The sequence below is a fragment of the Acomys minous genome (genome assembly GCF_964271855.1).
Source record: "Acomys minous genome assembly, chromosome: 9".
Lineage (NCBI taxonomy): Eukaryota > Metazoa > Chordata > Mammalia > Rodentia > Muridae > Acomys > Acomys minous.
Genome location: NC_140490.1, coordinates 78,009,088 through 78,027,717, shown reverse-complemented (window position 1 = coordinate 78,027,717; position 18,630 = coordinate 78,009,088). Strand labels below are relative to the sequence as shown.

The window sequence follows — 18,630 nt, the reverse complement described above, 5'->3', positions numbered from 1 at the left end:
CCACCGGGAAAGATTCCATCAAAGGCCGTGGTTTGCTTACAGTTTTGGCATGACTGGTCCTTATACTCAGATTCAGAAACTCGCTAGAACAGAGACTCTAGTACACTTAGTACACTAAGTGCAGACCAACGCTGGGGCCTGTCAAAAACACCCCAAACTCCTGCAGGCACCCAGGTTACACCTGACCATCAGGACCCTAAGACTCAGTCCTCCTGGCCCCTGTAATGACATCAGTGTGCATTGTCATCTCCAGATTCCACTTGAGGAATCCCAACTGCCAATGGTTTCCCAACAGCCCAAGGCTTCTCAACTGCCCACATCAGTCCCTGGCCAGGCAGCGGTGGGCAGGGCGAGCCGCAGAGCCAGAGTGGTGAGGAGCGCTGTGGTTCTGCTATTGGGCTTGCAGATCTGAGGGACAGGCTGGCTAGGTGCATAAGGACACTGGAATCAGCAGCCCTGGCAGAGTGAGGGTGATGGAGGCCTCTGACCTTTGATTGTATTTTGAAAGTAGTAAGGAAGCTTGGGTCCCAATGAAGGATGGTTAGCTTGGATACCAAATCTGCTTCCCCTGACAGGGATCCAGAACCTGCAGGGGAGGAGAGTGTTGCCTCCTAGCTGCACTGTTTAAGGGGATGCCCATGGAGTGTTAGATTCAGAAAAATGTTGCTGGGTATAGCCTGGAAGTCTGTATTTCCATCACTAGAGCATAGTAACCTGGTGGGTTGTAAGGGGACTTGTACTGGCTGCCCTGGATCCTATGTTGTTTTTGTTTTAAATTTCTGTTAATGTCATGTCCATTTTCTTAGAGAAGCCTATTTTTCTTGTCTTTTTTTTTTTTTTAAATAGTACCTTTCCATGTGTTCTTTCTGCTGCATGTTAACTATTAAACTTCCCCTCAGATGGGAAGGGAAAGGAAGCAGTGACTTGAGGCTTTTCCTAGATGAATTTAGATGCCTATTCTTTCTTGTTTTCTTCTTTTAACAAGTGGAAGCTGTTGGTTAAGAATCTCCAAGTTCAGGTAACATTGACAGGGAAGGGATTGGAAGCGCGGACTTCTATTCTTCCAAGTGCAGAAGGCCTGCTAACCAGTGCCATGCACTTAGCAGATCTCAGTAAATATTTATTAGTGTTTTAATATGTAGCATGGTCCTGTACTTTTATGTACCTTAGTGTATGTGTTAACAGAGCTTTTGATGAAAATTAACATTTGTTGACTATGTTCCAACTCTGTTTTAAACAGCAAAGAGACATGGAAATATAGCTCAGCTGGTGCTATAGAAAACAGCTCTATTCCCAGAACCCCTGCAAAAAGCTGAGCCTGAGTTCACCCAGAAGTAAAAAGAGTTAAATGGTATATACTCATTTATATCAAGACACTAGCCCAAAGGGCAGGCACCATGAAAAACTTTACTTACCAGGAAAGTGGGTCAGAGGAGAGGACATCCTATTGAGACTTTCGGTGAGAGAAGCCTGAGAGAATGAGGAAATAGAAGGATCCCGAGGGTCCTGGAAACCTACAAAAGGAACTTTATGACAGGCGGATCTGGGTCCTGGGGTCCTCCTCAAACTATGGCACCAGCCAAGGAAAATATAGGCAGTAAACTTGGAACCCTGACCCAGACTAGCCAATGGACCAGACATTCTCCACCATTGAGTGGAGAAGGAGATCTGACTTCCACACAAACTCTGGTGCCCCATCTCTGACCACATCCCCTGGATAGGGAGGCATGGTGGCACTCAGAGGCAGGATAGCAAGTTACCAAGAAGAGACTTGATACCTTAAGAGCATATAGGGGGGAGGGCCCCCTCAGTCACAGACATGGGGAGGGGAGTAGGGGGGAAGCAGGAAGGAGGGAGGAATGGGAGGATACAAGGGATGGGCTAACAATTTAGATGTAATATGAATAAATTAATAAAACACTATTTTTTTAAAAAGCTGAGCCTGGTGGCACAGGCTTTTAATCCCAATGATGGGCAAGCTGTGACAGGAGGATCCTTGGGGCTCACTGACCAAGTAGCCGATTAATCAGCAAACCCCAGGTCCCGAGAGAGATTTTATCTCAGAAAGAAAGATGGGTGGCCACTGAAGAATGACACCCACATGCTTAACTGAAATTTCTTTTCTATGTAATTTTTGGCTTTCTATGATGATAAATGTAAGACAGTTTTGAAATTTGCTTAATATTTTAAATAAAACTAACCACTTTTATTTACTATTTTTAAAATTATGCTATCAAAGTTAACATATTATGTAGAAAGAGACATGAGGAAAATGATGAATGAGCATATTAGGTAATTTCAGATCCTAGGAGACCTTGAAGACTGGCATGGGGCTTTGCAATACAGTGACTGTCACTGCAAGTAGTTGAATTGAATATAAACAAGGGTCATTGAGAAATCTAAAGCTTCCCATATAGGAAGGGGTTAGGGATGAGCTGGTGTAAAAGTCCTTATTGTGTAAGCATGGGTGACCTGAGTTCAGTCCCCAGAGCTTATGGTAGAAAGAGAGAACAAATTTCCAAAAGTTATCAGCTGATACAGGGCACACACACACACACATACATATACACAGTCAATGGGAGATGGACTAAAAGAAAAGAAATACTGGAAATAATCTCTTTCTTCCTCCAAAGACTAAAAACCTCTCAAGTTGAAAAAGGCTTAATAAGGGCCGAAGAGATAGCTCAGCAATTAAAAGCACTTGCGACTCTTGCAGAAGACCGGCATTCAGCCTTACACCAACACCAGATTGTGCAGCTCACAGCTGTCTGTGTCTCAGCTCCAGGGGATTTGATATGCTCTTCTGTATTCTGTCGGCACCTGCACACACATGTGCATATATCCATAGACATACACATATACACATAACTAAAGAGAAAGTAGAAATTTAAAAACAAGACCGCTCATGTGGAGTTTACTTATTTAAAACATACAATTCACTGATTTCCAGGTCATGCACAGAGCTATGAAACCATTATTGTTATCAGTTATGGGACATTTTCATCATCCCCCAAAGCAAAACAAAACAACAACAACAACAACAACAACAACAACAACAAAAACATGGCAATTACCAGGCTCGCCCTATTTCCCCAAACCATTATCCACTTCCTGCCTCTAGGGACTTAACCAATTCTGGTTATTTCATCTCATTGTGGCATGTATCAGCATATTTTTCATATTGTAGAAATATATTCCTTTCTATGGATGTAATACATCTTATTCATCCATCTGGGTTTTTGGATATTGGTACTAAAGATAATGATAATGTAGACTTGAAGAGTTAGGCCCTGAATGAAATATGGCTTTAATATTTTGGTTCTTTGTCACTGCCCTGGGAAAATGATGGTGAGATGCACAGAGCCAGATGTCAGCCGGACAGTCATATTAGCTCATTTGGGACATGTTGAATGAGATGATGGCGGATATTGGAGTACAGTCCATCTGGCAGATGCTTAGACATGTAGATCTGGTCCTGGGCTGGAGGCAAGGCTAGATGTGGAGGTTTTAGTGGTGTGAATGTGTAAGGCTGGGACAGGTCTCTGGAAGACAAGAGCTCAGGGACTGACAATAAAATTGAAAATACATCCACATTTAGTATGAAGGTAACAAGTGAAATTTTTTCTTTAAAATTTTCACCCATGACCTGGTTGGTGGTACACACCTTTAATCCCAGTACTAGGGAGGCAGAGGCATGCCACTCTCTGTGAGTCTGAGGCCAGCCTGATCTCCATAGTGAATTCAAAGACAGTTAGGAGCAAGTCTCTCTCAAAACAAACCAATCCTCACTTTTTATACTTGTTTTAGGTACATCAGAGGTTTGTTTTCCTTTTGTCTTTTGGAGAGTTGTTTTATTTCTGGGATAGGGTCTCATGTGGCTGAGGCTGGCCTTGATCTCTTGATGCTTCTGTTTCTCCTTCTCAAGGGCTAGAGTTTCAAGCATCCATTTACATGCATTTGAAAACACTTTACTTTTCATTGAGTTGACCAATGAAACTCTGATGAAGAAATTGTTCATTTCCCACATCTCTCCAGTATATATTGCTAAATATGTGCATTTTTGTCTTCCTAGAGCTGTATTATAAAGCACTTCTGTGAGAAGAGATTTGTGCCTAAATACCTGGCAACAATCGGATTGACCATGGAGTCAGTAAGTATTGTTCCTCTGGCCTGTACATGACACAGATACTCAGTGTGTCCTTAGATAGTCTGCATCTACATCAGAGTGTGTGTGTGGGTTAAGCTGAGAGAGAGGCTTGGGAGATAAACTGGAAAAGATGGGGCTAAGGGACAACACAAATCCTAACTGGCAGACGGGGCACCTGGGACAGATGTCTGTGTAAGCAGGTCTGACCAGCAAGTGTGTTCTTAGACTGTTTGGTCTTTTGTTGGCTTATGATCTTGACAGTTGTTTTGCATTCCAGCAAATAGATCTGAGAAGGGTCAAGTTGGAGATAAGTGGGGATTTATTTGGAGGTAAACTGGGAATGGTTGGAGAAAGGATTAAAGCAGCAAGAAAATCACCACAAAAAGGTTGAGTTAGGTAAACAGCACATTCCTTAAACATGGCATTTCAGTCCTTTGGCACCCCTGTTCAGTCTCTCCCCTCAGGGTATCCAGGTACTGTTGTGCACTGGGCTGAGCTGGACTGGGCTGGAGAGAACGAAGCTTAGCTGGGGCAGATGGGCTAGTTGTTGTTGGTGGTGCCTTCTCTGAGGTCTTTTTTTCAGTGAAATAGCTCTCTTTATTGAGGGGTGAATAAGGACTGTTTAAACCAAGGGGAGGCCAAGCAGTGGTGGCACAAATCTTTAATCTTAGCACTCCTGTGGCAGAGGCAAGCAAATCTCTGTGAGTTTGAGGCCAGCCAAGTCTACAGTGTGAGTTCCAGGACAGCCAGGGCTAAACATTGTCTCAAAAACCCAAAATAAACAAACAAACCTTGGGGAGTGGGTAGGGGTTCACAGGGTGAATGCACATCATTGACTGGGGTGGAGGTGCTGGGAATGCTCATCTGCATGGAGAGGAATTCCACATGCTTGCTGAACATGTTCTTATAAGGAGGGGAAGTCTAACCAGAAACCTACCAGGCTACACGACACCTTGTTGCAGGATATTTGACTCAATTTCTAGATCTTCTGCAGAGCCTACTTTTCAATCTTCCCTGTAATTTCTACTCCTGCAGCTGCATCTTCATCCCTCTATCGTCATTCTTGAACACCTTAAACTTGCAGTTTCTTTTTAAAGATCCATTTACTAATTATTTATACACTGTTCTGCCTGCATGTACACCGGCATGCCAGAAGAGGGCACCAGATCTCATTATCAATGGTTGTGAGCCACCATATGGTTGCTAGGAATTGAACTCAAGACCTCTGGAAGAGAAGACAGTGCTCCTAACCTCTGAGCCATCTCTCTAGGCCCCTCTTCTTTTGTTTTGTTTTGTTTTGTTTTGCTTTGTTTTGTTTTGTTTTGTTTTTCATGACAAGGTATCTCTGCATAGCTTTGACTTTCCTGGAACTCACTCCATAGACCAACTAGCCTTGAACTCAGAGATTTGCCTGCCTCCTGAGTGCTGGGAATAAAGGCGTGCACCACCACTTTTGGGTACATTCTGGATTTTCTATTTTGTTCCACTGGTTGGTCTGTTGATATGCTGATGCCGTGAGCTTAATTACAGAGGATTTATGGCATAGGCTTCAGCCCTCACGGGAATAGAATAAAGTTGAAAGGGTTGTCATCAGATGGTCTGCTTTTTGGTGTCTGGTTTCCTATCATGTTTTCTGTTTTATAGTATGGCTCCTTTACCCTGGTGCTCTCGCAGCCACTAACTCCTGATGTGTAGTTCCAGGGTAGGCTAAGTACCAAATGGGTTTTGAATACAGTGAGCAATGGAGCCCACGTGCTGCTGGGGAAGATCCCACAGAACCACATGCTGGACCTCCGCATTGCCAACTCCAAGCTCTTTTGAAGGGCATTGGCCATGTTGCAGGTGGGAGCGTGATAGGAGGCTCCAAAACCTAGACTGTCACAGAAAGTATTTTTGCAAAGTCAGGAAGGGGTGTAGAGTTAACGGCTTTTTTCTCCATGGGTGTATCTTTCTTGGAAATATCCTCTGGTCTGCATGCATGCACACACAGGTACATTGAGGGGGTCCCAGCAGGTGTCACACAGGAAGTGAACCAGGTGAAGAGATAAGAATGAAATGCTGGTGCAGATCTACTTCATGAGCATGGATCGGACATGGGGAGTCCAGTGCCAGGCAGTTTGTTGTCAGCTATTTGAAACACAGTACAATCTGAGGAAAGGTTTCCAGGCAACAATCATTGCACTTCCAGGTGCACACTAAAGCTTAAGATGCGTCTACATAGAAACTCCTTTACAGGCATTATGAGAGTGGTTCTACAGCTAAAAGGCCTAGAAACTAATGTGGTCTCTGGCCAATAGCATAGAGGTTAGCAAGCCATGAAGTACTTGTGACATCTCTTTTAAGGATGGGTAATGGAAGCGGGGTACAATATTACATTCCTGTAACCCAGCACTTGGGGAAACAGAGGCAAGCAGATCTCCGAGTTTTAGGCCAGCAGGGTCAGAAAAGTGAGTCCAGGACAGCCAAAGCTACACAGAGAAACCCTGTCCAAAAAAAAAAAAAAGGTCTGGGCTGGACTGTTTTCACTTTTAGTGGTGTCTTTTGATTTCAGCAATAAAACTAAATGTCTTGTTTTGAAACCTAACCTCCAAAAAGTCAGTAATAAAACTCAGTACCCGGAAAAAAGGAAATTGGGGGCTTCATGTATTCCAGGCAAGAGAGAAGCTGTGTTCCAGATAGTATTCGTGAGAGAAAGACAATGCCAGTTAGACAGCCTCCTTGGGACTAGAATGAGTGCCACATCCACTCAGAGACCAGCGAGCAGAGGGCTTTGGTTACACCCTCCCCTGGTGTTTGCAAGAAAGAGTATAAGGAAGTCTGGCAGTGCTGGGTACCCTTTGGTGGTTGGACCCAACAAACACTAGGAAGGTGTCTGAACAGCCTTAGACTTAAGTTCTCATAAGTTTTGATATATCAAAGGCACCCGAATTCATCCCCATCCAGTCTTCAGGTGTCTACAACCAAGGCTCTCACTGTTGAGATCTGGCTCCCCCTAGTGGCAGAGAAATAGCCAACAAAGAGATGCCCCAGGACCTCCCCCATGGAGTTACAGGAACTTTTAGTGGTTAGGACTATCTTGGAATATTACAAAGGGAGGTCGAGAATCTAGGACAACAAAGGAAAAATTAGACAAATAAAACTTGGAACTGTTTAAAAACTTACAGAGGTTATACAGAGTGAATAATAGAGAGTTAAGTCTTTGTCAGGAGATTCAAAAATGTCCCGACCCGCCGGGGTTCGACTAATGCTCGGGAGAAGAATTTTCCTGTATAGGGACAGAACACAAGACACGAAGAAGGGGGCAAGTCTGGATTCTGATCAAACTCCGTTTATTGAAAAATTTCACGAAGTTTTCATAGGCACAGAGGCATGGGTATTTGTGTAAGCAAGGGTTGCTATGAATACCTAACTCTGGAATGTTCCAGAAGGTGTCTACCTTTACAGCTGCTATAATTGCAGAAGAGAGAAATTCCAGAGAGAAAAAGAAGTTGTGAAAATCTGGTTAGTCAGGAAAAAGTTCCCGGAACTGCTGCTCACAGGCAGCTGCTTTAATCTGATCTTACCAGTAGTCTTACTGGAAAAGCTAGTTTATAGCCTTAGTCATCAGAGAAATGCAAATCAAAACGACACTGAGATTCCATCTTACACCCATCAGAATGGCTAAGATCAATAACTCAACTGACACCTCATGCTGGCGAGGGTGTGGAGAAAGAGGAACACTCCTGCATTGCTGGTGGGAATGCAAACTAGTACAACCACTTTGGAAAGCTATCTGGTGCTTTCTCAGAAAAATGGGAATAGGGCTTCCTCAAGACCCAGCTATTCCACTCCTTGGAATCACAACAGGGACATATGCTCAACCATGTTCATAGCTGCCTTATTCATAATAGCCAGAACTTGGAAAAAACCTACGTGTCCCTCAACAGAAGAATGGATAAAGAAACTGTGGTACATTTACACTATGGAATATTACTCAGCTATTAAAAACAAGGAATTTCCAAAATTTGTGGACAAATGGATTGAACTAGAAATTGTCATAATGAGTGAGTTCACACAGAAGCAAAAAGAGCTAAATGGTATATACTCACTTATATCGAGACACTAGTCCAAGGTGTACGTCCCCATGAAAAACTGTACCTACCAGAATAGTGGGTAAGAGGGGAGGACATCCTATTGAAACTTTAGGTGTGAGAAGCCTGGGAGAAAGAGGAAATGGAAGGACCCAGTGGGTCCTGGAAAACTACAGGCGAGTCTGGGCCCTGGGGCCCTCCGCAAACTGTGGCAACAGCCAAGGAAAAAATAGGCAGTAAAAACCTTGAACCCCTACCCGGACTAGCCGATGGACATTCTCCACTGTTGAGTGGAGAAGGAGATCTAACTTTCACACAAACTCTGGTGCCCCATATTTGAACATGTCCCTTGGACGGAGTTGCCTGGTGGCACTCAGAGGAAAGATAATAGGTCACCAAGGAGAGACTTGATACCGTATGAGCATATTCAGGGGGAGGAGGTCCCCCTCAGACACAGACTTAGGGGAGGGGAGGGGAGTAGGGGGGAAGTGGGAGGAAGGGAGGAGTGGGAGGATACATGGGATGGGCTAACAACTGAGATGTAATATGTATAAATTAATAAAAATGTATTTAAAAAAAAGAAAAAAAAACAAAAAAAAAAAACAAAAAAAAAAAGAAAGTAGCTCGGGGGTCTAAAAATGACCAGCTCCCACAATAAACCACAACAGGTGTCTACCTGCCAAACTACGACAGGGCCAGCAGGTTTCTGGTAAATGGCAGACTGCTGGAGAAATAGGAACCTAGGCTCTAACAAGATGGAAGAACATTGTCCTTATAGCCCGTCCCCTACATAAAAGAGCTAAAGAAGTTCAGAAATTTGTTAGAATGGAATAAGGTGTGGAGGCATGCACCTCTGATCCCTTCACATGGAAGGATGTGGTAGGAGATTGAATTGGAGGCTATCCAGCAAGATTTTCTCCCTGTTAAAAAATTCCTCAGAGACAAACGGGCTACAGCGTGCTTCTCAATACTAGCACTCTCTGGAGAAACCAATCATCTGAGGGGATGAAAACATCAAGAGCGTAGGCAGTGATGATGACACAATGACGACAGGGAGCTGACCCTGAAGACTCCAGGACTGAAGAAGATAAAGGAAGTGATCTCTCTGATATCCATTTGCTGGATCAAAACCAAGAGGACTTAGGGTAGGAGACAGTTGGATACTGAACATGTTTGAAACCTAATATATTAAAAATGGAACTCATGATCCATTGTTATTTTCACAACTTAGGCCAGCTAGCATGGATCTTGAATATTCTACAGAGTGTGTAAGGTCAAAGAAGGGAGTTTGAACCTGGTAGGGGATGAAAGTACCAACCTGATTTCACATATGGTCTCAACACACACAGCTAAATGCCCAATGTCCCACTTAAACTCAAGGCAGGGTTTGTCAACATGGATTAAATCTAGTGTGGCATATAGAAACTAGTTATAAAACACTCCCCTCATGGGAGAGGGAAGAACTGGTCTCTTTTCAGCTGGTGACTGACTCCAAAAATGAGCTCTGTTTTATAGGGTCCCCAAACTACAAAGTGATGGCATATATCCAAATCAAGCAGGCAGAAGAACTTACCACAGAAAAAAACTGGAAAAAAAAATGGAGCACTAAGATGAATAATGACAATAATGAGCCGTAATACAAAGCACAAGAGAAATATGCACACATTCAAAGCAGTAAATATAATCGAACAAAGAATGAGGAGAAAGGAAGGCTAATGTTTTGTGCACAGGAACTTCAAGTAATATGTGTGTTATATTGTTCCTCCAGGACATGGGGACTCAGTCACGCTAGCCCCTGTACCCCCAACAGGAGATCTACAGACCGCTTCCAGGAACAAAGTATGAACAAAGGGAAATGGTAACGCCAGGTAGAGAAATGCATCACGCACTGGCCTAAAAAGTACTTGGCACTGGGGTCACAAATTGATAGCCTATCAGTCTTGGTATGCTGGAATGCGAAGGACGGGTACCACTGCTGTGTGTTCCCCATCCCCATCCACCCCAAACACATAATCTCAGTCTAAACATAAAGAGAACACCACACACACTCAAATTTAGGGCCTATTTTTTCTTTTCTTTTTCTTAATTTCTTAATTTCTTTTCTTTTTGAAGTTATAAATCCTAGGACTCAGAGGACTCTGGGCTTGATGTTCACCAGCATGGTACTATGGATTAGATACTGAACATTTGTGGAGAAATACAAAATCCAAATAACAGCTGGATTTTACTTAATATAAAGGCACTGATTTTTTTTTTAAACATAGGATTTGTTAGCTCAAACTGGCTTTGGCTTTGCAGTGGAGCCAAGGATGACTTTGAATTCTGGATCCTCCCACCTCCATCTCCCATGTTAGTCTCGTGGTTTTTACAAGTATGCTAGAGTTATATAATGGGGCTGGGGAGATGTCTCAGTGGTTAAGAGCACTGGCTGCTCTTGCAGAGGACTTGAGCCTTGTCCTAGCGCCCCCTAGTGGCTTACAACTGTCTGCAACTCCAGTTCCAGGGGATCTGATGCCCTCTTTGGCTCTCAGGCATGCATGTGGTGCACGCAGGTGCAGGCAAAATACCCATGTTAAGGATTCTTGAACAAAGGTCAATGGGATTTTCTGTACTATTGTTTCAGCTTTTGGTTATTCCAAAATAAAAAATATAAACGCGGCAGTGAGACAGTAGGTCCTAAGAGAGGGTGCTCCTCGAAGGCCACTACTCACAGTGATGTGTCTCAGGGCGACAGAAACTAGAGAACATGGAGACCCGTGGTCTTACAAAACCAAGCGCCTCGAAGTCTATGTGGGTTCCCACCTCAGCTGTCCTAACTCTCTCCGATTCTACATGACTCTGTGTGCTAAGCTGCAGTGTGAAATTTATGGCAGTGTACTCAGTCCAAACTTAGGACAGTGGCCGGCTCCAAAGAAAATGGGAGTCAGAACAAGCCATTTTGGATGCCCTTTGAAACTTTGCCTCATCACTCCTCCCTTAATAACAGTTTGTGTAGCTAGGCCCCAGAAGATTCCTGGATGGATTCTTCCCTGATCTTTGGCTATCAGACATCTCAGTACAGAGGGCAACCACAGGAAAGACTGTGTGCCAGTTGTGATGTCATGGAATCTCAGCCTGGAGACAGAATCTCTCCAGTTGAGAGAGGAATAGGCTTGAGAAATGGTACTAGTTTGGGAGCTGGGTATCCCACTGCCTGCCAGTTTCAGCTTTATAATTTTCGTTTTGTTAGTTAGTGGAATTTGGGAGTTGTTTTCTTGGAGCCAGAGCCAGAAGCAGGTGGCACCCAAGACAAAGGTAGGTAATAGCCACTCTATCCTGGACCTCACTTCTCCACATGCTGGACCCCTGTAGGTTTGTATAAATGCTTAGCCTCTGGGCCATAGGAGGAAATGACTGGAGGGAAAGGGAGAGTTGAGACAGCATGTCTCTCTCTTAATTCACTTTAGAAGCTTTAGGCTGAGCATGGTAGTGCATTCCTTTTATCCCAGCACTTGGGAGACAGAGGCAGGAGAGTCTTTCGTTCTCTGTACTAGGGGCCCTAGCCAGGACAGAAGAACATGGGGGAATGAGAGTCCTAAGGCTGGAAAGGAAAAATGAAACTTTATCTGGAGATAACATTTGGGTGTAGAATTTTTATCTTGGAATTAACATATGAGCTAAGCAAACTTGAGTGACAACAGCATAGGGAAAAGTCAGTTGTATTTCTTGACACCATCGACAATCAATTAAAGAACCAAGCTTCTGTGAAGATGCCACCCAAAATAGCAGCACATAGGGTAAAGCGCTTTACCTAGTGTGTGCAAGAGCGTGGGGTTCAATCCCCAACCCAACATAAAGATAAAGAAATATTAAATGACCAAGCATAGATATAAATAACACAAGAGATGTGTAAGATATTTATGCAAAAGCCTATTAGTGTATTAAAAGGAAGATAAAACAGAGAGGAGTCATGTTTATGGATCGAAAGATTCATTAAGAAAACCTAGGTTTTCTCTTAAGGTTTTGTCTTATCTCTTCTTTAAACAGCCCCAAATTGAGCAATTTAAGCACTATTTCAAGCATAACACATGATGTCTATTGGCTAAGGATAAATTAAAACATAGTAAAAAACAGAAACATTATATAACACTGAAAACATTACTTTCACTGAATGAAGGAATGTATACTAAATGATTATTATTTAAAATTCAAAATCACAAAATAACACATGTGCTAAGTGATAAAAGAAAAGTATTTATGATGAAAATCAAAATTGTTTAACTATGAAGAAAGAAAAAAGGCAAGTGGGAAGAAGCACAGAGCACTCCTAGTGTGCTGAAAGTGTTTGTGTATGATGTGTGTGTGTGATGTGTGTGTGTGCGCGTGCGTGTGTGTGTGTGTGTGTGTGTGTGTGTGTGTGTGTGTGTACACACATGTGTGCATGTCATGGGGCAGGTAGAAGTAGAGGACAACCTGCAAGGGTCAGTTCTTTCCATCTGCCTTGAAGGTCCTAGGAATTCAATGTAGGCTGCCAAGGCTTGGCAGCAGGCACCTTAACCCACTGACCACTGTTTAAGTGGCTGTTTCCCTTGTTAATGCAAGTCTCTAGAGTACGTGGCTCATATTTACTTTAGAGTTAGTACTCCACACAATAATATAGAACTTAGTTTTAAAAAACAACTTATATGTATGTGTGTGCATGTATGCACAGATGCCATGGCATGCATGGGGAGGTGAGAGCACATCATGTGGAAATTGCTTCTCTCCTTTTACTATGTGAGCTCCAGAGATGGAACTCAAGTCATCAGACATGGTGTCACAGATATTATCTTGCTGATATCTTAGTATATTTAATAAATTATTCACAAATAAATAAATGAGATGGTAACTAATGATATGGCTAGGGAAGACAACTGAGTTGATACTTGATGTGGGACATAAGAATATCCATAGATGAGATGAGATGTATTGTCAATAAAATCTCCAACCTAGAATGTAAACCTGACTTAGTGTTTCTTTCTGTGTTTCTCTAGGCTTCGAAGCAACAGACCCAGAAGCTCACAGGTCAGAACAGTTCTACCCCTTTTTGCTACCTCAAGGCTGATGGCAGATCTGCTTTAACATTCTAGTCTTTAACAGCATGTGGAAGAAAGTGGGGAAAGGGGATGTGACTGGAGAGTATACCATCTTTCTAACACCTTCCAAAGTCATGCGAACAGCCCATATACCCCCTTACCTCCCTTTCTCATGCTTCTCTGTCCATGTATTTTTATGTAAAGCCCAAAGTGTGGGAAGGAAATTCAGTGGGTCAGGAGAATGGATGAAGATAATCCCCAAGAGTTTGAGGAAGGATGTCTGTTACCTGTATTCTTCTAGCATAGATTTGTGGTAGACATCTTTGAGGGAAAAATGTATCAGAATCTCTGTGTCCCCCACTGCCATGTACTTCCCAGTCCCGTGCTTCTAATGGGATGCTTACAGTACATGATGGAGAGAGCATAGCATGGACTTTGAAAAGACTTGATAGCTGTGCTGGGCCACTAATTGGCTCCATGATAAGCACAACTTCACCTTTGCCCTCATGGTTGTTAAATGAAGGGGGTTCTCTTAGAATGACATCAGCAGGCACTATGCTAAATAGCATCTTCTTTACTCCTATTACCAGCTTCACAGGTGGAAGAAGCCAGGCTACATTTTATTAGTGGTGACAAAGTGACGGGGTAAGCAGAGTCTGACTTCAGTCTGTCCTCCTGTCAAAATGCCTGTGCTGGCTTGGTTCATGCCAACCTGATATAAGCCAGTGTTGTGTTGAAGAGGGCACCTCGACTGCCCCTTCCAGATTGCCCAGTGGGCAAGACAGGGTGCGTTTTCTTAATTGATGACTGGTATGGTAAGGTCCAGCTTACTGTGGGTGGTGCCACCCTGGACTGGTGGTTGTAGGTGGTATAAGAAGGCAGGGTGAGCAAGCCATGAAAGCAAGCCAGTAAACAAGAGTTCCTCCATGGCTTCTGCATCAGCACCTGCCTCACGGATCCTGACCTGAGTTTCTACTCTGGCTTCCCTCAGCAGTGGAATATGATCTGAGAATAGTAAGATAAAACATATCGTTTCCCCACTAGTTGTTTATGGTCACAGTGTTTAATCACAGTGATAGAAACCCGAATGAAGGTACCATCTTAATTGTAAATGCTATAAGTAAAATATTTGTACTTCATTTACTATAAGAGCAATTATCTCCTTCCTAGATTAACTATTTCTACTGGGTTAGCTTACTGGTACTTTAATATCACTTCAATTCCATTGGCATTCTTTGCTGTGTCCAGTATTACAGGATTTCATATCAAGTGGACCCAGGATTATGCACTATGGGCAATATACAAGCATCTTGAACAGATCTTACGACAACTAGAAAATGCAAGGTCAGGAAACAGAGTTTCTGGGTGGAGGGTAGAGAAAGATTTAAAATAAAGGAAGGAAGAAGAAAACAGAATCAAAAAAGAGAGATAAAGAGAAAAGTTTGAATAATAGAAATTTTTAGATGTATTTATGTTTTATGTGTATGAATGTTTTGCCTGCATGTATGTCTGTGTACCACAGGCATGCCTGCTGCACACAGCATCCAGAAGATTGTATGTATCTCCTGGTACTGGAGTTACAGAAATTTGTGAACCAACATGTGTGTGTTGGGAATCAAACTTGGGTCCTCTGGAAGAGAAATCATTGCTCTTAACTGATGAGCCATTTATCCAGCTCCCACAGCAATGAGGTTTTGTTTGTTTGTTTATTAAAAGTACACATATTTTTTCTTGTGTGTGTGTGTGTGTGTGTGTGTGTGTGTGTGTGTGTGTGCATGTGTGCACATCTGTCCCATATCATGCATGTGGAAGCCAGAGGGCAAGCCAAGGCAATCAGTTCTCTTCTCCAACATGTGTGTCTTAGTGATCAAACTCAGGTCTTCTGGCTTAATGGCAAGCACAGGTGTGTGTGTGTGTGTGTGTGTGTGTGTGTGTGTGTGTGTGTGTGTGTAAAATGAGTGTGTCACTTCTTTGGTGCCATCCACCTTGCTTACTGAGATAGAGTCTCCCACTTGGATTCACTGATTGGCTATGGCTGGCCAGTTCGTGAGCCTACGGATGCACTCGTCTCTGTTTCCCCAGCACCAGGGCACCCTGTCCTTTCATTATCATGTGGGTTATGGGCATGGACCTCAGCTTTTCTAATTGTGTGGCATGCACTTGACTGACTGACTTGTCTATCTTGCTCTTGATGGAGGAATTCTTCATGCACATAATTGATGTTTGTGAACGCAACTCCTTATCCCCATCACATCTCCCTTAGACCAAGCATATTTTGGATTTGAAATGACTATTCCCTTTCTTCTTCCTAATTTTCCTTTACTGGCTCCTATGAAAATGAAAACATTTCTCTTGTTTTTCAGGGTGATACTTGTGGGACAAAGTTTACATGAGTCCCACATTGTGTCTTCTTCCTCTGTCTCTGAATTGTGGCTCAGGAGGCTGTCTCACCTGGCTCCTACTGTAAAAAGGGAAAGCATTATAGTGAGTACAGCACATCCTCTGGATCCTCCAACAACAGCTCAAGCCTGTCTTATCTCCCTGCCCTTTCTGAAGGAACAACTTTGCAATCCCACAGCAATAGTGGACCTGTTTCCCTGCCAAAGACACCCTCTATGTCCAGGAACATAGGCACACCTCAGAGTACTTTTAAGATGACAGATCCTGAAAAATCAGTTGTTTTTTTTTTTTCAGGATTTGTCAGTTCTTCCTCCCTTACATGGGCCAAATTCTATTTTGAATGAGAGCCGGGGACCCCTAGTATGGTCTCCACTCCAGCTCTCTCCTTCTGTCAGAGGAGACCTGGAAGGGCATATATCTTGGAAGGTTTCTGCTTTGCGGAAACACCTAGTACCTCTGCCTGTAAAGAAATCCTGGGACATGCTCAATGATCTGGCAGAGGTACCAGGGGTCTCTGAACAAGGAGACCCAAGACTCAGTTGCCTATACCCATTCCTCAGAGCGATGAGGAAAATACATACAGATCTTCAGGTGTTTCATCACTTCATTCACTGAAAAAGGATCCAAAGCACCTGTCAGAACAGAGTATAGAACAGAGGGTCATAGATCTTCCAGAAAAATGGGTACAGCCACAAAAGGCACGAGTACCTAACATGGAGCTGGCACCCAAAATGCCATGTTCAGCCAAGGCCAGCATAAAGGTCACACCACTGCCATTGCTTCAGGTTATGACTTAATGGGACTCAGCCCAGAAGCACACTCGAGGATGACCACATCTGTGAGATTTTCCCCAAAGCCATCTACTCCAGGACAACCTCATCAGAACATGGACCCTTCGAAATTCACCCCATGGTGCAAAGAATTGGGCTATTCAGAGGTGAGCTCAAGGCAAAGTCACAAAGTGATGAAGACTGCAGTGTTGGCCTCCAGGACCTGGCCACAAATGAAGAGTACTCTAGAGATGACACCATCAAATCACGAAGATGTGAGAACAACCGGAGGGGCACCAGATAAAGGGGCAGCACCTATAGGAATGAGCCAGCAGCATCCAGTTATAGAATCCAAAGTAGTGCCAGCTACACCGCCACTTCAAGAAATGGGATATTTGGGAGGACACACAATCCCACAACCTAAGCTCATGGATTCAGTGAACTCGCCCTGGGACTCACAGGATATAAAATATGAGAACCCAGTCCTGGATCCAAAATTGCCAAGTATGAAATCTGTGGACATACCCACAGATTTAGTCCCAGAAAGGGCAAAACATAGACTGTTGACCTCAATGATGGTATCTACCAATTTGGCCCCAGAACTTTATCAGCAGAATGTACACCCTGAGGAATTAACCCCCGTTCCACAATCACAACATAAGGATTTCATGCCATCAGCCCCAGAGTCTCAGCTTCAAGGTGTGAAGTCGGGTTCTGTTCCATCAGCCCCAAAGTCTCAGCTTCAAGGTGTGAAGTCGAGTTCTGTTCCATCAGCCCCAGTGTCTCAGCTTCAAAGTATGAAGTCATGTTCTGAGCCATCAGCCCCAGAGCCTCGGCTTCAAGGTGTGAAGTAGCATTCTGTGCCATCAGCCCCAGAGCCTCGGCTTCAAAGTGTGAAGTCTCGTTCTGTGCAATCAGTCCCAGAGTCTCGGCTTCAAGGTGTGAAGTTGGGTTCTGTGTCATCAGCCCCAGTGTCTTGGCTTCAAGGTGTGAAGTCTGGTTCTGTGCCATCAGCCTCAGAGTCTCAGCTTCAAGGTGTGAAGTCGGGTTCTGTGCCATCAGCCCCAGTGTCTCAGCTTCAAGGTGTGAAGTCAGGTTCTGTTCCATCAGCCCCAGAGTCTCGGCTTCAAGGTGTGAAGTCGGGTTCTGTGCCATCAGCCCCAGTGTCTCAGCTTCAAGGTGTGAAGTCGGGTTCTGTGCCATCAGCCCCAGAGCCTCGGCTTCAAGGTGTGAAGTCAGGTTCTGTTCCATCAGCCCCAGAATCTCAGCTTCAAGATGGGATGTCAGGCCAGCTGACAATTGGAGCACAACCCCAACATGTACAATCTGATGGGTTGGCCCCAGATTCACAGTTACAAATAAATCAGTAAATTTGATTTGTGGTTCACAATCTCAAGGTATGGAACACATTCATTCAGCAGCACCACAGGAGTTGCAAGGGGATATCAATAGTGCTAATTGTGTTTTCAGTGAGCTTTTACTGTGCTTACAATCACTGTAATGCAGCTGAAGCAATGTGACAAATTCTTATTAATCTACCTCTTGTATGAAGAAAGCTTTAAATTTTTTTAAAAAATCACTATAGTTAGTCTTAAAGTTCTGTCACTTAAGTTTGGTAGTAGGAAGGATGTATATATTTTTCTGACAATGAAATCCAGTGTTGCAAATAAAATAACTGATTTTTTTACACCTCATAGAGTATGTGATAAAGCTTCCCAAAGTTAACCCTTTTAGCTCCTCTGGATGTTACAGCAGAGAATGGAGACAGGATATGACCACTGAGAAGATGCTGGGTTTTCCTGGCAGAGAGGTGACTCAGAACTGTAACAGAAGTGTGGCCAGTTGCTATAATGAGAGTTAAATGAGTTTTTCCTTTTTATTTTTTCTTCTTCTCATGATTAGGCAATCATCTGCAAAGGGCAGCACAGCATATCCTACACGTTGTCAAGGAACCAGACTGTGGTGGTGGAGTGCATGATACAGACACGGACATGTTTCAGTTAACACTTCTTTCTAACACTTCTGTCCCATTTCCCCTTCCTTGTATGCTTTGACATTTGACCAGAACATCTACCATTCTGTCATCCCCAGGAGGAAAGAGATAGAGATAATTATAAAAATTACCTATTCTAAAATGGTAATAGAATACAACCATATCCTCAGATATTTTTGATTGTTTGTTTGTTTTT

General features: G+C 43.4%; 1 protein-coding gene across 18 annotated transcripts; it reads left to right on the top strand.

Moving 5' to 3' along the window:
• Positions 1–274: 274 nt before the first annotated feature.
• Positions 275–18,286, top strand: LOC311606161 (uncharacterized protein). 18 transcript variants are annotated; one of them, XR_014782230.1, is made up of 8 exons: positions 275–370; positions 4,073–4,150; positions 9,986–10,056; positions 11,447–11,511; positions 13,230–13,260; positions 13,862–13,916; positions 14,520–14,615; positions 15,635–18,286. XR_014782230.1 is itself a non-coding variant. In XM_084797244.1 (8 exons), the coding sequence occupies exons 3-8, from the start codon at positions 10,073–10,075 to the stop codon at positions 15,900–15,902; spliced, it is 528 nt and encodes a 175-aa protein (XP_084653370.1). In that variant the 5' UTR covers positions 275–370; positions 4,073–4,150; positions 9,986–10,072; the 3' UTR covers positions 15,903–18,284. The 18 variants fall into 18 exon arrangements, 11 of the variants coding, with proteins under 11 accessions (XP_084653370.1, XP_084653365.1, XP_084653364.1 ...); XM_084797244.1 differs by having other exon boundaries at positions 9,986–10,085; positions 15,635–18,284; XR_014782231.1 differs by lacking the exon at positions 11,447–11,511 and adding an exon at positions 1,241–1,351 and having other exon boundaries at positions 303–470; positions 9,986–10,085.
• The last annotated feature ends 344 nt before the right edge of the window (positions 18,287–18,630 follow it).